The sequence below is a fragment of the Augochlora pura genome, chromosome 5 (assembly GCF_028453695.1).
Source record: "Augochlora pura isolate Apur16 chromosome 5, APUR_v2.2.1, whole genome shotgun sequence".
Taxonomy (NCBI): domain Eukaryota; kingdom Metazoa; phylum Arthropoda; class Insecta; order Hymenoptera; family Halictidae; genus Augochlora; species Augochlora pura.
This window is the reverse complement of record NC_135776.1, coordinates 4,879,346-4,900,196: the sequence shown is the minus strand read 5'-3', so window position 1 is coordinate 4,900,196 and position 20,851 is coordinate 4,879,346. Positions and strand designations below refer to the sequence as shown.

Here is a 20,851-nt window from a genome sequence, read left to right as displayed (position 1 = left end):
GGGGGGGGGGGGGGGGGGGGGGGGGGGGGGGGGGGGGGGGGGGACTAGGAATGGCGAGACACAGGCCAGATGGTGGGGCGGGAGGGAGACGGCCGAGAAAAACGGCGGAGAAAAGAAGCGGACGCGGATAAAGCGTTCGATATAAGATTAATAGTGGAGGCCGCTGACCGAGCCTGTACACGTCGACGAGGGCGGCCCGGGCTATATAGGATGGTGATTCCTCTTTGAAGGTGGAATCGTGGGCAGTGGCCAAATTGAATCCTGCTTAGGACAGGCGAAGCGCCGCCCTGGTGGACGGGGATAGCCCTCGAGCACTTTCTCCAATAAATAAATTGCTACGGATTCGCGCGGCCACTCGAATTAAAATTGTCCCCTCCCCTCCCCTCCCCTTCCCCCCTCTTGTGCTCAAACAAACGATCTCTGTCGCTTGCTCGCGGGCGAACCGCGCTTGCTATTTATTTAATCGACGATGGAATAGTTAGGTATAGTTTCGAATTAAATTAATTTCTTATAGTTAAGTTTAGGTTAGGTAGTTTAGAATAGTTTTAAATAGCTTTATTTTTCGCGTATTTGATTTTGTTGATTTCTCCTCGACCTGGACATTGTTAAATAAAATATTGACTTCTAATTATTCCAGCTAGTCTTCGGAATATACGAGAATTAAACTATAATAATTATTGAAAACGCTTGCAGTTCTTTTGTTACTATATATTAGACTATATTGACACAGTTTTAAAGAAATTTTAAAATCTAGTTTTCATTGCCTTGCTTTCTTTTAACTTTAAAGGCTTGTTAATTTTATCCTACTGTGCTTTCATTAATTTTTAATACTTCCCTAAGTTAAATAAAAGTCAAATAAATTTCTGTCATCGTTACCATCGCCTACAACTTATTAATACCATTAAGCGAAAAAATGAATGACAAGGGTTTGCATTAAATCTGAAAATAAATATTTCTACGATTTCTTCAAAACCCATTCGGAAAAATTAAATTTATACTTTTCGTAACATTTCATCCACCGATAAAATATTATTATTAAAATAATAAAAACAGCAACAGCTTGAACAATAAGATCACTATGACTTCGAAAATAACGCAAATCGACGCGATGCAAGAAGTCTATCATCGGCTCAAAAGTCATCAATAAATGCGTTGAAAGTCTCTGACAGGTTGTTGGAACATTGTTGCTCCCCACCGGTGACCGAAATTACGAACACAGCGTGGATAAATCTCGCCGTTGCGGTCGGAGAAAAGAACGTATCCAGCAGGTTCATGGCTGTCCGCGATTAATCGCGCACGGAAATGGAAGGACGTGGAAACGAGCGTCGTCGTCGGACGCTCCTGGCAGGACATTGGCCAGGACGAATAAGTAATGTAGAGGTCCATTATGCTGAAACGGTGAAGGGTCTGCGACCAGGGTCAGCCAATCCCCCGGAGGGCCGTTAAAGTGAAATACTTCTGAATGCAAGGTGGCTGGTCGTCTCTCAGCCTCCCGCATCCCCCTCCCCTCCCTCTCTCTCTCTTTTTCTCTTTCTGCCTAGCCTGTCCTTTTTCACTGTCCCCGTTCGGACCCTCGGAAAAAGCAACGGCCCTACTCGTCCATAGGTAAATCGTTGTTATCTGGACAGTGATAAACCCGTGAATGGAGTTCGCGCCCGCCGACGAGGGGAATGCAAAGGGGAGGGAACCGACCCTGCTGGGTCCACCACCACCCATCATCAAATGGATGGCTCTGTTTATGCGAACCGGTTGCTAGAATTCTGCAGGCTGCCCTAGTAATGGAAAACACCCGCCGGTTCGTTGCAAATAGTCGCAAGTGTACGTGGAAGACATTTTGTTCGGCGAGCTATGGTTTTCGGGGGATGTTTTAATTTTAAGGGTGCTTGGAGAGTTAGGCGAACGTTTTGTTAGGTTAATTTGTGTGAAAAGTCTTGAATTTTTTAAGTAAAATTCATGTAGGAGGGGAGATGTTAATAATATGTGTATATTTAAGGGTTGAAGTTCAGTATAAGTATACTTTACTATCTTATATTATAAATATGTATATAAATGTACTATAGTATAAATATTTATATACATATATTTATGTAGTTATATTACATATTTATATATAATATACCATACTATACTATATAGTATATTTATACTGAACTTCAAGCACCATTCAAGACATTCTTCCTATATTAATTTTTCAATTACATATTCAGTAATCTCGGTAAATTATTTACACAATTATTGAATTAATTTACTATTAATAATTGAGTTAATTTACTGTGATGCCTGAATATAAAACTGGTATAGTTACGTATCAAAAAATAAATACAGTTTAATTAATTAATTTATTATACACGGTATAATACAGTTTAATATACTTTCCATGAAATTAAATATATTTCACGTAGGAAAAACCACGAGAAGCTGCTTAATTTCTAGGTACGCTTACAGAGATTAGGCTAGCCGATCGCCTTCGTTAATATTTCAAATCGCAACCACTGCCCAGGCGTTAGTTATTCCGCAAACGTGTTTCCGATTCGCAGAAACGGAAGACTCGTACGGATTCGTAGAACCTCTGCACAGTTATGCCACGAGTACTTGGCCTTTTTTCCTTAAAAAAGTTCCATAGCCCCCTTTACAGAATTACACGGCGTGTAAACCGCGTTTGTTATCTTGCCCGAACCCCGAGGAGCCGCGGCTATTATAAAACACCTTGAACTTTGCCACCCAGCGCCTCTAATGCCAGCGCTTCCCCGGAACGAGAGCCAGCGCACAACAAACGAATGCGAAGTATAATTATTCAGAATAACCGGAATTCCAACCAAGAGGAGGCCCTTGGCTACCTTTTATTTCCCCCCTCGGTTAATTAATAGCGCCGCCGGTAATGCCGGTAATTAGAATCCTCTCCTCGGTGTTCTAGCCAAGGCGAAACGAAAGCACCGTTCGAATCCGTTCGACGCGCCACTAAATAATAATTATATTACCGCTTGCACAATAATACGCCGGCGGCGATTATTTATCGGCTGGCACGAGTCGATCGTCGTTCGACAAGGGAACAGGGAGAAACCAGTCGCGCGAAGCTGTCGAATCGTTTCGATCGTCTCGGAAATCGGCGCTCGCGATATTAGGAACTTAATTTAACCCTTTAACTACTATTGGCGCCTATTGGCGTTCGACACATGTTGGCTTTTTTATACTGTAGGCGTCCAGATGAAATTTCGCCTGTTTCGCCCGTTTATTATTAAATTATTAAATATTGTGAAAAAAACTTAAAATCAATGTTCACTTCAGTATTTTGAATATTTTAATATACTTCCATGGAAGTATAATAATCAATGAACGTCGCGAGTGAATTCGTACGGCCGGTTCGTGCCAAAGTCTGCCGTAGCCAAAGGGTTAATATTAATTTACTTGTATTAGGAGCTGTCGGAGCTTCTGGAGACGAAGCAGCCCGAGGGCATGTTCCCGGATTTCCAGCGGATACGGACCGGTGTCCTTTAATCTCGTGCTGTTTGCATGCCTTCCCCTCGCGACGAGACAAACGCAACCCCCCCACGAAGGGGCGGCGGCGTTTTCGGCGTCCTGGAAAATTCAATTACGTACGGACGCGAAAAACGCGGCTTGCGGCCGCCATTTCCTACCTGCCGATCGATAGGCCACCTTGCTAAATTGGCTTGCCCCGGGGGCCGCTCGGCTTTTCGCAATGATTTAGTCGCAGCACGCGAATCATCTTCCTGCGGATGCATTGTACAGTTTACTGGTCTAGAAATTGACGGAGTCTATTATTGGGGAGGGCTGGTGAGGGATGTTTTGTTACATTGCTTTTTGTAACGATTTTTGTAGTGATTTTTCTTCATTTTTATTTTGATTTGAATTGATTTTTATTTTGATTTTTCTTTATTTTTTATTTTGATTTGTATCTTGATTTGTCTTGACTTTTGCCCTGATTTATATCTATATTTTTAGCTTAATTTGTATCTTGGTGATTTTTCATTCTTCCTAGTAATTTTTATTATGAATGACTACATCACAACCTGCAGAACAAGGTCAAAACTTTTACCATTTCTTAAGAACCTCATTCTAATACTGAAAAAGAAATCGAAATTATTTTTATAGTATTTTAAGAACATCCCTCTCTGACGCGTTCCATATTAACAAATAATTTAATAACCAAGTTTAAATAAAACAATTTAACATTCTATATATATAAAATTGCCTAAACATAATGAAAAAGCTATGCCTAAAAATGATCTAAAAGCACAGTAATTAGCTATCGAGCACTGGCTCCTCTGCTTTATGAAAACAGAATCTGATACAATCTCCACGATATTAATATACTATATTGTTAATATTCTTCTAAAAATCTGCAATTGCAACGAACATCGAAGAGGAAAGCTTGACGAGCCTCTTCGATGCTCGAAGCAAAGATGGAGTCGTCGCAGCAGCCTGGAAGTTGGCATACGGAACAATGGTGGTCCACGTAGGAGGTCAGCGGCCATTCTCTGATGATATTGATTAGCCGACGCCCTTAGTTAGCGCCGGCTACACTTTCTTCGGCCGCCTCGCTTTTCCTCTCCGCTCTTGTCTTCCTCTCTGTAAACGTTTCCACCGGCGACCCCCTCTCTCTCTTTCTCTCTCTCTCTCTCTCTCTCTCTCTCTCTCTGCCACCCCTTGTCCCAGCATCGCTTCTTCCAACCCCCTCTTTGCTCTCACGATGAAACTTTCTCTGGGCCGTCTTCTCTCCCTCGTTAGCGGCCTAGAGAGAGATGGGGTGCGAGATGCTGATAGAGAGAGAGAGAGAGAGAGAGAGAGAGAGATGGATCTATAGCCGCTGCGACTAAATCATTCATCAAGCAAATAATACCGAGCCTGAGTCACGGCTCACGCACGCGGGGGTGGCGCGGTATTTGCGTGTTTCCGTGGCTTCGATGCGTCACGTACGGGGTGGCTGGGAAATCCGCAGTTGACGGCTACCCCATGATTCTATGGCCGCTATGGTCTTACATCCTCCAGTTAAGATAACAGATTTTTATTTCTACGGTTAGTCAATTTTTAACGAAGTTTTGTTTGTACGTGGTCTAGCAATCTATAGCTTTGCTTTGATAGTAAATTGTATCAATAAAATTATGGAAGATGAGTGGAGGCTGCACTGTTTAATTTATGATATTACAGATCATTTTCTTAGCTATCACAATTTTTATATCATTTATAATATGAGTACAGTGTAGGTACAGGGAAATTATGAAAGTAATGCAAGGAGCATATAGCTATTTTTGCTATAGTATCTTGTAGTAGTTAATACTGAAGGAGTTAACAAAATCGTTATGGATTTGTTTAATTATAAATAATAGGTGTTTAGAAAAATCGCTGGTATTTTCATACAGAATTAAAAGACTAATTATCGTACAGTACAGTGTTCATAGAATTGTGTATAGTACATGATCCTAGAATTATGTAGAATACAATATTCGCAAAATAGTATGCAGTACAATATTTATAGAATTGTGTAAAATACAATTGAAATTTCATAACATACAATTGAATTTCAGAAAATTATGTACATTAAAATGTTCAGAGAATTGTATACAGTACAATACTCGTAGAATTCTGTGCAATAAAATATTCATAAAACTGTGTACACTACAACTATAGTAAAATTATATTGCAGCACAATATTCGCAAATTTGTGTACAATAAAAAAAATCACCGAATTACCCATAGCACAATATATAATCGCGTTGTACATAAGTATAATCGCGTACAGTACGAAATCCAAGGCGAGAGTTTCGCAGGGATGATTAACGAACGAAAATTCGATACACCCCGTAGATGTGATGCGGACCCTGTTCCGCGTCTCTCTGTAATTAGACACTGCAGCGCGGAGAGCAGCATCGAGAGGCAGGCATTGTTCCCAGAAATTAAGGGAAACCGGGTAGGGGAAAAGCCGGGAAAACTGGCAGGAATAGGGGATTCGGAGGGTTGCTAATTACGCGGAGTTCCGTCAAGGGGGAGGAAGCCATTTTCTGCGCAGACACAAAGACCCCCGACGCGAGTTATACTAATACAGAAACCCCGGTGAAGGGGGAAGAAGGGGAATTTGTTTCGGGGAAACTCCTTTTGCAATTTGATCCTGCGCCCTGATAACGCCGCCGCGCCGCCGCGAATAATTTTCTCGCCGGCCGTTTTCGCTGCCGGTCGAACTTTCTCTCCTCCTCGTTAAGCCGTTTTCTTCATCGGTCATGGCGGATTTCGAAATTCGTTAATGTGGCAGGCGGCTTGCAATTTCGAATTTCTAATTCCAAGTTATTTATCGCTGTCCGGTTTTTCCGATTGGAGGATCGGTTTAACCCTTAATTATTAAACACGCAACAGAAGCAATTTCACGCTGGAAAATTATATCAATGTTGCAGAAATCAAATTTCCTGGCTTGTACACGCCGTTGATTCAAGGGAAGACATTTTCAATTTGCATTTGTTTAATTGGAGAGAGCGCGATCAATCTATTCGCACAGTCGTTACGAATAGTGAACACGTTAATTAGTGCAATAAAGATGCAATGAAATAGCTACGAATTTAGAATTATTCGTGTTTTTAATGTCTCTGCGAACGAGTTTATAAGGCCTGAAATATTGAGGTTATGTGTTACATAACCTATATTGTATTAAATAGTGTCTAATAATGATGATGTGTAATACTTATAATGTATAATAATATATCTAATTACAGACGTATATTATGTACAATAATATGTATAATAATAGGCGCATATTCTATATAATAATATATCTAATAATAAGCGTATATTACATAAAATAATATATCTAATAATAGGCATACATTACATATAGCAATATATATTACAACGCAACCCCATGGCGCCACATGTGCCGAAAAATAAAAGGGGGTTGTTCTAGGGTTGAACACAGTGTTTCCAATATACTAACTTATTTTTATGAACACGACCTTCACATCGTAGTTCTTCAAAATATTTTTACAGCTCTTCAATTATACTTTTGCTTCAAATAGAAATATAATTTATATTTAAAATCTGTGACGCGATCAAATTGAATTTTTCTTTTAAGTGTCGGAGGCGTTACCAGGTGTTATGATACTAATCGTATCGTTCTCTTGCAGGTAAAGTTTGGATAGGCGATAACGAGGTCGCGTGGCGGACCGAGCAGTCTTTCAAGAGGACCTCACCCCTAAATCCCTGCGCCACCACGACTACTACGACGACGACAGGTGGCGGAACACCGGCACTCCCCCACCTGTCGCCACCCATAGCCGCCCCCGTGACCACTCCCGATCACAGAAGCCCCAGCAGCCTCCACGTGAAACTCGGCATTTCTCCTGGTGAGTAACTAAATTGCAATTAAAATCCATGGGATCATCCCATAAGCAAAGAATTAACCATGTGCCCTTAACATAGAACACTTGTAATAATTAATTCTAAAAATCGATCCTTTAAATATTAATCTTAAGAACGTGGAACGGTGGTAAAAATTATTTGAAAATCGAGAGACAAATTAATACTGGTCAAATTAATATAAATAAAATCAGAAAGAATTAATCTATCCATAAAATAAAAAACACATATATTATATAATGTTATATGATTAAATAGTCTTATAGTATTAATTTGGAGGACTTGGAAATTTAAATTAACGTAGAAGAATTCTGCATCCCCGAAAATAAAAATCGCGTATTAATTGCGTAATTTGTAGCATCGCATTAATTCCACAGCAAAATTGGAGAAAATTGTAAATTAATACTGCACAGTAATCTCTCTCTCTCTCTCTCTCTCTCTCTCTCTAAATATTAATTAAAGACCCCCGGAACGGAGCTAAATTGAATACAAAAAATGAATCAATATGGAACAGTTCCCACAGTAAAACGTGCCCATGAATATTTAGAAAATCTGCAGGGAAGATAATTGGCCGAATAAAGAATCTAAATAAACTGTAATGAAGAAATATTACCGAATTTAAGCAACCTAATATTAATTGCAAGATTGCAGTACAGTTTTACGACGTGGTTGCACGATCGCCGAATGCAGGCCCGCGGAAAGACGTACGGAGGGGGGAAGAGAACCGTGGGGGGATGGGGTCGGCTTAAAACAGGCAAAAGGCGAGTCTCTTTAAATAATGCAATAAGCTTGATGTCATTTGCCGGACAATGGGACGGAGTTCCTTTTACGGGAAAGGTCCAGGCGAAATTGCCCCTCGCAGGTGCGTGCTTCCGACCCTCGGCAAAACGTGACTCCGCCAATCACGAGCCTCTGATTCGCGCCGCCGTCGCCTTCATCTGGTGCATCGATAATGAGAAACGATAACAATTATGCTTCTTACTCGTCCGAGGACCGACGATTACATCTCGACAATTTTATTCGGCCCGTAACGATGCTGAATAGACTTTTTTATTGTCACCTTCGGCTTCTCGGTTTTGCGACACTGTACACGCGGAGATAAACTCGCTGCGACTTGGTGAAACGATGACCATGTGTGTCGCGAGCGCGGTTAATTAAGGAGGGATGGATTTAATTCGTGTGGAATTTTATACGAACATTCTATTTCACCAGAGCAATTATTTCTATCGGCATGCTATTTTCTATATAATTTTTAATATGCTATTCTATGTTTCATTTAAAATGTTTTACTATTTTATATTTTAGTAGAAGTATTGCTATTTTTACATTTTATACGAGATTGAAAATTCTTCGAACGCGAAGGGTTGAAAAATCGAAATATCCACTAGAATCCCATCAACTTCGAGCAAATTGCCACAGAACTCGACACCAACTTCAATTATCTTGAAATCGCAACAAGTACCATGAACAATAGTCCGTCTAACACAAGTCTAGCTATGCAGAATCAGACGAAAAGTTAAAGCGCGGCTCTCGCTCGCGTCTCAACTTTCCACCCCTTATCGATCCAGCGTTAGCGCACCTTGTCCAGTGGTCAGCTCGACGGTAAATAAAGATGGGTAGTTTTCCCATCAGCGTGCACACACGCACCCCTTATCCCGATGTCGCTCCTCTGTCCCGTCTCTATTCGTGTCCGTATATGCGACTGTGCGCGTATGTGTGTGCGGGCCAGACGGTTTTAAATTCCGCGAGTCAAAGCGATGTTTGACATGGAAATGTTGAACGATGCATTAAACATGCCGCGCGGAGTGCTTCCTCTCTTTTTCCCCGGAAAAAGGGAAACGGAACCCATCCCTCCCCCACCGCGACCCCTCTGCCCGACACACAGCGATCGTATTGCCGACCGAGAGGGCCCCCGGTCGGGGCCCCCCCATGCTATTGTTCGAGCAATGTTTATTTAAGCAAACGAAAGGCAGAGCCGCTCTCCTTCGCCGAACTCCGCTCGCTTTCGGATCGATAGCCGGCGAGTTTTGCGTCGCGACGCCTCGCCTCTCGCCATTAGACACCTTCTTTAGAACCTTCAACCCTTTCGCCATCGATTAAAAGAGGTTAGAGTGTCTGGGAGGTTTGGGTATCTGAGTAGAAGTTGCTTAGACTTGATCGATGCTGTTGGACCGAATCTGGAAAGGAATTATGTATATTTTGTAAATTATATTATTATATTATATATTATTGAATTATACTATTTTATTATATATTATTAAATTATACTATTATAAATTAGTTATAAGAAAATATTAACCATTAACCCTTAATCAAAGTTCTTTTCTTTCAACCTTGCGTTTTAGATGTCAACCTAACCTAGCACAAGCTTAATCCTAAATTAACAAACCGAGAAATATTTTTGCTAACATAAATAACAAAGAAAGCAAGGAGATATCTCGTTTATCTAGTAAAATTAACAAGTTTGACCAAGGGATGAATTTACGACGAAACAAATTGGGGACTTCTCTGTATAACACCTTCTCCGCTATCCATCTCTACTCCTTGGTATGCTAAGCAATTATAGCGTCTCGAAACGCGGAAAAAGACGATCTCGGCTTTAAGGGAGCAGGTCGAAGAGCAGTCCTTCGGAGTCTATTTGCCTGGCAAAGCTATCCAGCGCCTAGCTGCCAAGTGTGTTTATTCGGTATATCAATAAGGACGAGGCGAAGGGCTGCGGGGGCGAGGTCCCCCAAAGGACCGAGGTCCTCGTCCGACGGCGGACGGCTTGATAACATTATGTTTCTTGCGCCGACATATGCACTGCCCGGTTTTTGAAGAATGAACGGGGACACGGCACCCTAAAATGTTCCGGACCCGCCAGGACATGTGTCGATACGATGATCCTCTCTCGCGTTCTACGGCCTACGCCGGCGCCCTTTAATAGACACCCAACGGTGTTCCTGGAAAACGGCTGCGGACCCGGCGATAAATCATTCGAATAATTAAACCGGCGTCGCGGGGCAAAGTTCACTATTAATAATATTTTCGTCATTTTAATCCGGACTGCGCAGTGATTCCTCTTTTTTAATAATTTAATAAAATAGTTGGAGGCAATGGAATTGTACTTTTATGTTGTTTAATGCTTCTATATTTTTTTATTTAATTTGTTCACTTTTTTATGGATGATAATGTTAGTAAATGCAATTTGAAAGGGTTGAGATAATCTAGAGTCACTAAAATAATTTGATTAATTATTATTCTTCTTATAGGAAATTATAATTGCTGTCACTTCATCCTTAAAATTTTGCAAGCTTACTAAATTAATTGAAAGGGCTGATACATTTTGAATTTAGATCTAATAAACAAAAATAAAATATTTGAAACTCACTAGAGTAATTAAAGATAAGATCGCGACGATTCTAATTAACAAGACTCCGCGAAGCTCGATAGAATTGTCAGAAAGGCAGACGCATGTAAATTGAGCGCCGAACGAATTTAGGAGATGCCGAGGATCGCTAGGAGCGTAATCGACGATTTAACCATCGTCGGAGAGGAATGGCAGCTCGGTTGGCCGGGCAGGATTAAAAAGCGTATTAAAAATTTAATTACATATACCGCGGGGCTAATTGGCCGTAGGACATTACGGGTGCCGCGTTCCCGGACACGTTTCTTGTGACGTAAGGGCGCAGGCACGCGAAATAATGCGACCGGGGTCGGTCGAATAAACGGAATTTAAATACCTCGGAGGGAAGTGACCGATCCGCCGGAGAAGAATGATAGTCCCGGGGGAGAGATACATCCGAGAACGGCAAGAAAGGATCCTTCCGTAGCGGGGACGCGTAATTTACACGCGACGGGACTACGTTACACAGTTCACTGACTTCAAAGATTACTTTTTAAGAGGCACTTGACCGCGATCCTTCTTCCCCACCCTCTCCCCCCCTCCGGGTTCCTCCGCCGACCCGGGCCGAACCGCGCCGTGTTCGCCGATTATTTGCTGTCAGCCCTCGCCGCTCCGAACAACGACAATTATATTAATTACGGTGCACCGGGAATGTCATCGACGTCCAGCCGAATGCGAACCACGCCGTGCGGATTCCGCGTCGATGAAAATTGCCCGGGCCCTAATTACGCAAAAACCTGGCCTAATTAAATGCAAAGCAGTCGTTTAGTTGTTGACAGAGCCGGGATATTTTCTATTTGTGTTGCGCTTAATTGTTCCCTCGCTCTGGTTTGTTAATAACGTTAAGATTTCATTTGTTGAAATTAAGTCAGAGATAATTTGTTTCGAGGCGAGGACTGCGATTTTGAAATATAGAAAAAGGTGGGAATTTTTTTAACAAATGTGGGAGAGTGATTTAACTATCCTTAATTTTTCGCGATAAGATAAGTATAGTTTGTTGAACATCTGGAACGTGGATCATGAGAAATGATCGTTTTAATATACAGTAAAAATCTCAATGTCCTACATGAAGCCTATATTAAATGTTTTTAAAATCGCTGTACTTTATGAACAAATTCGACATGATCGAAACGATGACTTAAACTACCCTTATTCTTTCGTGATCTGTAAGATAAGTACAGTTTGATAAAGATCTCTGACGAAGATCGCGAGAACTAATCGATTTAATAAACCGTAGTAAAAATGTTCAATTATTCTCCATTAAATCACCGACTTATCCAAAGGGTTACGCCTTGGACAAGAACGATCAATCCCGATATTTTCAATTCACCGACGTTAATTGTTTGTTAGGCAGCATTGTTAATAATTCGCAGAAGTTGGGACACGGTATTTCCATTTTACCGTCCGCTTTGAAATATCGAGCGACGGCCATATGCGAGCCAATAACCGGGGCTACGCGTTGCTACAGTATATATAGGAACGTTTCATATAGGGTGGCAAGGGGACGAGAAAGGGGTGGCTTGAAATATTGGCTACATAGATTTCGACCATTATTGCCGCGTGTAAAACACGGCGACATTTGGCGCTAAATCGATCAGGACTGTTTCGTCGTCGCGGCGTGTCGATCGTGCGCGCCTTTCGCGAGGGTGCCACCATGTTTGCGGGCTTGAAACATGGTTTTTCATTGGATCTAACCTCGACAGAACCTTAAACAAAATCTTCGCCATATTCATAAATAAATCAAAAATAATAAAATAATAAAAAATAATCTTGCCTTCGACAAAATCTTCGTAATTCCCAAAGAATTCAAATTAAAAATTAAATTTAAAAATTAGAGTACTATTGAAGATGAATATATATTTCTTGCAACACTACCCCATAGATTTTGACTAAATTCGACGGGAATGCCGAAGCGTTTAGATACCATCTGGCTCGCCGGCTTTCAGAAAGAAGTTTCACCGCCACGGAACGAGCATCTTAATTGCGGCGTGGCTCGCGCATTCCGCGGTGAAAAATCGCGGTCTTAATTGTCCCGGGGTTTTTTCCTAGCCGCGACCATTGTTTTCGGGCCGTTCATCTTGATGTTTCTCACTGCGATCCATTAACCGGCGATAAACCATGGGCGTGTGTTCCCGTATATTTTTTTTTAAAACCTTGGGTACATTTATTTGCGTGATAAAGCAGTCCGATTAACGAGCCGGCCGGCCGGCCGGCGAACGATTCTCAGGACAATTAGATTCCGTGAATTGATGTCGAGTCTGTTTGACTTGCAAAAATGCCGCGCGGATTACCCCGCCCGTTCTCTCTGTCTCTATAACGGAGAGAAACTTTCAATTAACAAATAGAAGTTGCCGGCCGATAAGGTCGCGCGGCGCGCCGCCGCGTTCGCGATTAAGCGGTGTAAACGCAGGGCGAAACGTATTTATGGAGAGGACGGGTTGCGTGTGTCGGACTAAGAGTAACGACGATAAAGTATTCCCGCCATGAATATTTCGTATCTTCTATGGGGATCTCCCCCCCGCTCGAACGTCGTTCAAATTGAATTCTGATTTAACTGGCAGCGGCCGCCGCCGATGCCAGCACGGAAATCCCGGCGCGATGGCGGCGCAGAAAAGCTGTTCTGCCACGGTGCACGAATCTGTTGATAGCGAAAGTACACTTGTTGGAGTTTGCATAAACAACGCGGCGCTTGTCGCAGACCCTCTGTCATACTTATTCAATTTTCGCGGCAATTCCAATCGAAAAGACAGTCGAAGCTTGACATCACTTCTCATTTAATTGTCATTCGATTAAAGATCGAATCGTACTCGAATTATTCATTCTAAACTCATTTCTATATTACACGCGGTATAATTAATTTACATTCGCTATGTTCCATTCTTTTCACCAGAAGAATGTCTGAAGACACTTTCACTGCATGCACCAGTGCAACTGCAATAACGAAAGCAATTCCACGGAATCGTTTTACAACGCGCGTGAATATCACTGCTTCGTGTACATGAATTCAATTGCAATTTTAATAATCACTGTAGCAATTATTATAGCGTAATAATATACGCGATGCAATTGCAGATCTAAATGTACATTTTACTAATTTAATTGCTATTTTACGAATTTATTTTATATATACCAAAGCAATTGCAGATCTAAATGATCAATTTACTAATTTAATTGCTATTTTATAGACATGTTTTATACAAATGAAAGCAATTGCAGCTGCACTTTTGTAGAATTGTTCGACGTTCGAATTTCGAATTTATTTAATCGATGACTGATATATCTCGCGACTTTGTTCACGGCGCAGGACGAAGCGAAGCTGATCGGTGCAGGGCCGATTCTCTCGCGCGAATTTCCAGCGATCCGTAGGTCGGGAGATCTACGCGACGAGTTTCATACACGCCGATCTATCGTGCCGCGCAGCCGGCCGCTCTCATATAAGTTACGTGATTTATCGTCACGCAGTTAAGAGTCCAGATTTATAGTGACTGAAGTTTTATGGCCCGGCCGAATTGTTTCGAACTGCTGAAAGCTTTCTCCGCGGGCACCGAGCTCGCGCTCGCTCGCCGTTCTCGCGCTGGAAAATTCAATTACAGCCCGATACATGATTTCCCATTCGACGCCGCCGCCGTCGATATTATTGGACGGCGCCCATGCTTTCTCGGACCCTGGAAACCGTATGGGAGTCGCTCGATTTTCATGCGAGATCGACTTATTTTTACGAGGGAATCGCGTTGAAAATAATCCAAAATCTCGAGATACTTTTATACGCGAAAAAGGGGGGGGGGGGGTGAAACGCCGAGGTCACGACGAAAGCTGCGGATCGATCACGGTGATCGACGATTCCACGGCGTGTCGAGGTCCCGTGTGTTCACGATGGTCCCGGCGGGGTTCTCAAAAAGGTACCAATTACCTCTAAAATTTATAATAACGAGCGATTTACCATAATTAATCGATTACGACGGCGGGACGTGCGCGGGGGTCCGGGGGGTGGCCGGTGCCGGCGCGCGCGATCGCACAGCGCCACGCCGTCCGTGGGGATTTTTTGAGATCATAATTTTAGATAGGCCGCGCCGGCGTTCCCGCTGACGCAAATGGCGGTGTGTAGGCAAATTGAGGTGAGATTGGAGGTCAGCACTCCGACGATGACCGTTACCACGGCTCCGACGGACACGGCCCCGTGTGTACCGGGCGATACGAAAGCAATTTGCGTCCGCGCCGTGCCCGCGATCTGCGCCTCTTCTTCGACGTATTAAATGCTTTCCAAACGTGCCACGAATTACTAAACAATGGCGCACGAACCTGTACAGTCTCCTTTTCATTTGTTAACTTATTTCTCAAGTTATTTTTCTAGTTACGATTGTTCGGGTGGAATAATGAAATTAATAAAGAAGACGACGCTTAAAATCTTATTTTCTCGGATATAATTTTGTTTTCGAGGGCAATATTATTTTCTGTAAATTTTGTGCCAATGCAAATCGAAGAAATTCATAACTGTCCTATGTTTTTTTAGAATTACGAAATATGTAATAACAAGCAGCAATGGTTTGTTTAAATTAGAAAAAGAGGGACAATTTGACGAGCATTAGCAACCTTAATAAACAATTGAAAGATATCATTTCAAAATTCTTTATTAACTTCTATGTTACCTTGCAACCAGCGAGCAGCTCCACAGAAAAAAAAAGTTTCTGAAAACGAAACGCTGAAACATCGCTGATTAATCCCTTAAAATCTCTGCCACACATGAAGAAACAGCAGACCTCGCTATCTCAATTTCATTAACACTGGAAACAAAGTTTACGAGCGAGTCGGCGCACCGGGTGCATTAATTATGCAACGGCGGTGCAATGAAATCTGTAATAACAATCTCTTCGCGCTGTGGAACGGTCTGAAATCGACACGATCCCCGTATTTTCCTATTCAAAGTCGCTGACCGATCTCTAATCTCACGGAGGAAGTGGTTCGCCGCTCGTTTCGCAATCCCGCGGCACAGCGCGCACCGGCAGCGAGAGCAAAAGATCTGGGAAATCGATCGCGGACGATTTTTCCCCGACGAATTCCGCGGATAACGAACGGGGGGGGATTGGCTCGGTTCGGGAACCGTTGCGCCGCGTTCGACGCGTTCCGCGTCGAGCGGAGATGCAGATTAGCCCGCAGAGAGACCGACGCAAGAAACGCGCGTTATCCAGAGCTATTAAGACGGCCGCGAACGGGGTATTAATAGCGCGGCTAATAAAAACCGGTGGCGGAGGATCAATTATTTTCTTGCCGCGGTTAACGCAGCCGTTATTTCGCCCGCATCGCGGCCGTACATGCGTAATGACTCTATTTCGCTAGGATGCTGCGTTTTTACCGCGATCGGCGATGCAATTACCGAAAGAAAGCACGGGGAAAGCGAGCGGGACGCGCGTGTTCATTAACTGAAAAAAACTACAGCCGATGACTGGCCCGAACGATCTCCGTTGCTCTATTTCGGATGCCTAGGACGACCGTGAATACGTAACTACCTGCGACGCGTACACCTGTGCGCCGATTTCGTGCCGGTGCCGAGAGAAACCTCGGAAAATCCGCGGAACTGATGATTCAGAGTCGTGGAGGTCTTCTAGGAAGAACTCGGTGTGTGGTCTATTTTTAGGAAGAATTTGTTGTTGAAAAAGATTGTTGGTTTAGTAATTTGACTTTCATTCGTTGATATAAAAATAGGGTAAAGTTGATTGGTTGCGCGATTTACGAGATAAAAATTATTGCAATTTTATACGCTATCAATGAGTCAATGGAGGAAAATTAAAAGAAATATGTGCTGTTTATCGACCGATTCGCGATCAGTGAAACGATGACTTAAACTGGCCTTAACTTCCCATGTTTTACAAGACACGTCAGTTTGATCAAGATCTATAATATATATTACGAGGAAAGATCGTTTTAAGATGCAGTAAAAAGGAGGACAATTTATTTTGCGTGAAATCAATGGCTTCTTAAGAGCTCTGTTATTCATGAACGTATTCGACATCATCGAAACGGTGACTTAAACTGCCCCTCATTTTTCCTGTTCTACAAGGTGGGTTAGTTTGATAAAGATCTGTGACGTGGATCACGAGAAATGATCGATTTGAAACGTCGCAGTGAAAGAGATCAATTACTCTACGTTCGATTGCTTGTTTCTACTTTCTAAACAAGTTCGCGACGGATTTATTGACATATTGAAATATGAAATATACTGAAATATATTGAAACATGGAAAGTATTGAAATACATTGAATTGAAATTTATTGAACAAAATAATAATTAAAAATGAAAGCCGACCAATTCGTTTACGTTATAAATCGTCGGACTATCGTCGAACGGCCTCGCATACGATCATTATCCATCGTCGTTTACCGGGAACGGCACTAAAAATGTTATTAACAATTCAACGAACCTAGGGCAGAACGCAACCGCGTGGCAAAGAAACCGCGGCTCGCCAACAGGATTAGACCACCGCGTCGCGAGAGAGCAAAGAAAGGCAAGGAAAGCCAATAAATAAGCCTGGATCGAATAATTAATATCGTCGTACCAATACTGGTCGGGGCCCGGCGGATCCTCGCGGACTAATCGCTGGCGAGCGCAATCGGTCTTCGACGGTCCACGGCGAAGAAGAAGAAGAAGCGGTGGAAGAAGAAGAAGAACTGTCGGGCCAAGATCGGGGCCCTCCCTAATTGAGTAACGCGATTACGCGATAACCGGGTCGGGTCGGAGCCGAAGTTAATATTAATGACCGCGGTTCGATCGGCGTCCCGCGTGTTCTCGCAGATATCGAAGATTTCTTTTCCGCGAGCGTTGATTTATGGGGCGGCGGCGACGGTTTTGCGCGTCGCGCCTCGACGATTTACCGACGTGGTCCCCGCGCAGAAAAATCCCGGTCGGCTCGGAACGGCGGGACATTCGCGCAAACGATTGAGAAAAATCGCGAGCGCATCGACGACGGTGCCTGTATTATCCCTGCGAAGGAAGATGATCGGATTGGACGGAAACACCCGGTACGTGAATCCGCGCGAACCACCGTGTAATACCGAGGGATCACGGTGGACCGGCTAACGTGATTATTATAAAGTCAATACGTTGCTAACTCATCAGCCGGCTCCGCCCTCTAACAGCCCGGTAATATGCACCGGCCAAGAAGTCAGTTACGCTCTATCAGTGTGCTGGCTTCTCTCCCCTTCCTCTTTCTCTTGTTGGAGCCCTCTTTCTTCATCGTCCTCCTCTGCCTCCTCTTCTTCTTTCTTCGTCCTTCTCCTTCCTTCTCCATCTTTCTCATTTCTTCTCGTTCCTTCCCGTTGCTTCCCCGGCTCATCTCGCTCCGTTTAAAAGCCCAAGTGTCTACCTACGTTGGATAGGCACGTAAGTGCCTACCTACGCGTGCAACCTACCGTACCTACGTATACCCTACGTACATACATATATATATATGTATATACCCTACGTACTGCCTTTGCACGTGCAACATCCTCGTCCCCCTCCCTCACGTGGCACACACCAGGACGTATCTGCCGGATCTCGAACGAGCCGCACGAAATCGCTGCCTGCAATTACCCCCGAGAAATATATTACTTAAGGATTGCCCGGCAAGAACGCCGAGCGATAAGGATGCTTCCACGTCCGGCGATCACGGGTACCGAACGCGCGAACCTCTCGCTGTTCCGCTCGGCTCGATCAATGTTCGAGCTTCTCTTTCTTTGATCGGAACGTCGCGGGATCGATACCGGTGATAGGCGACCGTCCTGAGCTACAGTGCCACTATGGGCTTGCAGGATCGATGGCGCACAATGTGGCCATGGGTGTTCAGGTTTGTTGGATTCTTTAGGTTTGATAGGTTCTTTAGGCTTGCTCTGATTTTTTAGCAAGTCGGTGACTTTGGCTTTATTAGGTCAATTTGGAAGAATTTTTTGGCTTTGGTCGAATTCTTCAGTTTTGTTTGAATTCTTCAGATTTATTCGAATTTTTCAGATTTATTCGAGTTCTTCGATTTTAATCGAATTTTTCAGATTTATTCGAGTTCTTCAATTTTATTCGAATTTTTCAGATTTATTCGAGTTCTTCAGTTTTATTCGAATTTTTCAGATTTATTCGAGTTCTTCAATTTTATTCGAATTTTCCAGATTTATTCGAGTTCTTCAATTTTATTCGAATTTTTCAGATTTATTCGAGTTCTTCAAGTTTACTTGAATTTTTCAGATTTATTCGAGTTCTTTAGCTTCAGTCAAATTTCTCGTGTTCTATTAAGTTCTTCAGCTTTAATCGAATTCTTCAATTATCGTTGAATTCTTCAATTTCAAGTGAATTCTTCAGCCTTCTTCAGTCTTTCCAAGTTCATACATTAAATTCATCTTTATTCAGTGAAGTCATCTTCAACTAACAAACTCCCATATACTCCCATCATCATATTTACTCAGCCTTGAAAACTGGGAAAGGGTCAAATGCCAGCCCAATTTAATCTTCCCCAGATGAAAGCTAAAGTCATCTTATCTGAAACTTATCAAATAATATTGCTCCCCAGAAAAAGAATATTTCCAGCACTTCGTCTTCCACAGAGAAAATGGTCCTTGATCAGGCCTCGAGCGGTTTAATTCCTTAAACATCGCAGGGTTAAAGCGTTCAGTTTCAAAGATTGCAGGGTTAAACGAACGTTGCTCGATTCGCAAGCTCGTTATCGCGCAATTAACCACATTGTTCGCCGCGCTTAGGGCCGCCGCGTTCGCGGTGATCTATGAAAATTATCGATGGTTATCGTGATCTGCCCCGCGCGACGTGATAAATGCACGCGGCTCACGGGTCCGGGGCCGCGATAACGTAATACTGGGGAGAAAAGGGAAAATCCTCTCCCCCTCTCTCTCTCTATCTTCAGAAAGAGATGGAAAGAGATGAAGAAGAAGAAGACGATGCACCACCCAAGGTATCTGTTACACAGCGCTTACAGACAGCGCTGCGGAACGCGTTATTACAGCCGCGAGAGGCGGCTAGAGAGGATAGCCTTTTTTCCCGGCCGAGCAAGTTCAAGGTCCGCGCGCTGCGTTGGGCTGGGTCGTTTCATTCATTCGTGTGAAAAGTGCACGCGTATATGCTCGCGCCGCGCCGCGCCGCGCCGTCCGACAGCCGGCTCTCTCCTCTCGCCCGATACCTGTGTGCTCGCACCTCGTGGATATTATGTATTACAGGTGAGCCCCGCATAACGCCGCAGTTACAGCGCGCCGCGATATACCGTGCTCGTATAAATACTACTCTCTCTTTCGTAATTTCGACATTATTACTCGCTGGGATGATCCTCAGCTGCATCGAGCATGAGTGACGACGATTGCCCTGGCAGGTCGATAGCGGACGCTGCAATCAGCGCGGGGATCACCTGGACGGTGAAGTTGTGCTGTCGGACCACACTGGCGAATGGTATCGGACCTTCGCGATAGGTGCCTGTGATTGGACCGTGGAGCATGCATTGTATAATTGTGCTTTTGATAGGACCTTTGGTCATTATTTTGTTAAAATGGTATCTGCGATAGAATGTTGATAATTGTAATGTTAAAATGGTGCTTGCGGTGGATTCTTAATATCCATACTGTTAAATGGGGTCTATGGACACTTGTCAGGGGTCACAACCCCACAGACCTTGATGGACAAGGTCTTAAAAAAATTATACCGTTGATATGGTAGCTTTGATAGGACCTTAATGATTATACTGTTGTGCTGGTACCTATTACAGGGCCTTAATAATTACACTGTTAAAACAGTACCTATGACAGGACCTTGATGAACACATCGTTAAAAAGATACCTAGAATACTATCTAAGATCAGCTAAAATCTTTCACTAATATTTGCGAATAACCCTACAATATAACCACCTTGACCAACCCCCTAAGTCACATTAAATCCTCACCGATAAATAAAATCATCACAATGCTATTCAGACCACCTTATCCCTCAAAGGGCACCCTTCACCCTACCTTCTTCACAAAATCATCTGAAAATACTCCATTACATACATCCTACATTACTCCAAAATACTTGAAACCTCGTCAGCAAACATGCACCGAGAGAACAAGTTACACGAATTATATAATAAGTAATGAATTATATAAATA

General features: G+C 43.1%; 1 protein-coding gene across 1 annotated transcript in view; it reads left to right on the top strand.

Annotated features, from left to right (window-relative positions):
- LOC144469789 (uncharacterized) overlaps positions 1-7,354 on the top strand; it is a 113,143-nt gene extending 105,789 nt beyond the window's left edge. The window contains exon 3 of the mRNA XM_078180419.1: positions 7,128-7,354. Within this exon, the coding sequence (XP_078036545.1) occupies positions 7,128-7,354 (227 nt within the window). The remainder of the gene's footprint in view (positions 1-7,127) is intronic.
- The last annotated feature ends 13,497 nt before the right edge of the window (positions 7,355-20,851 follow it).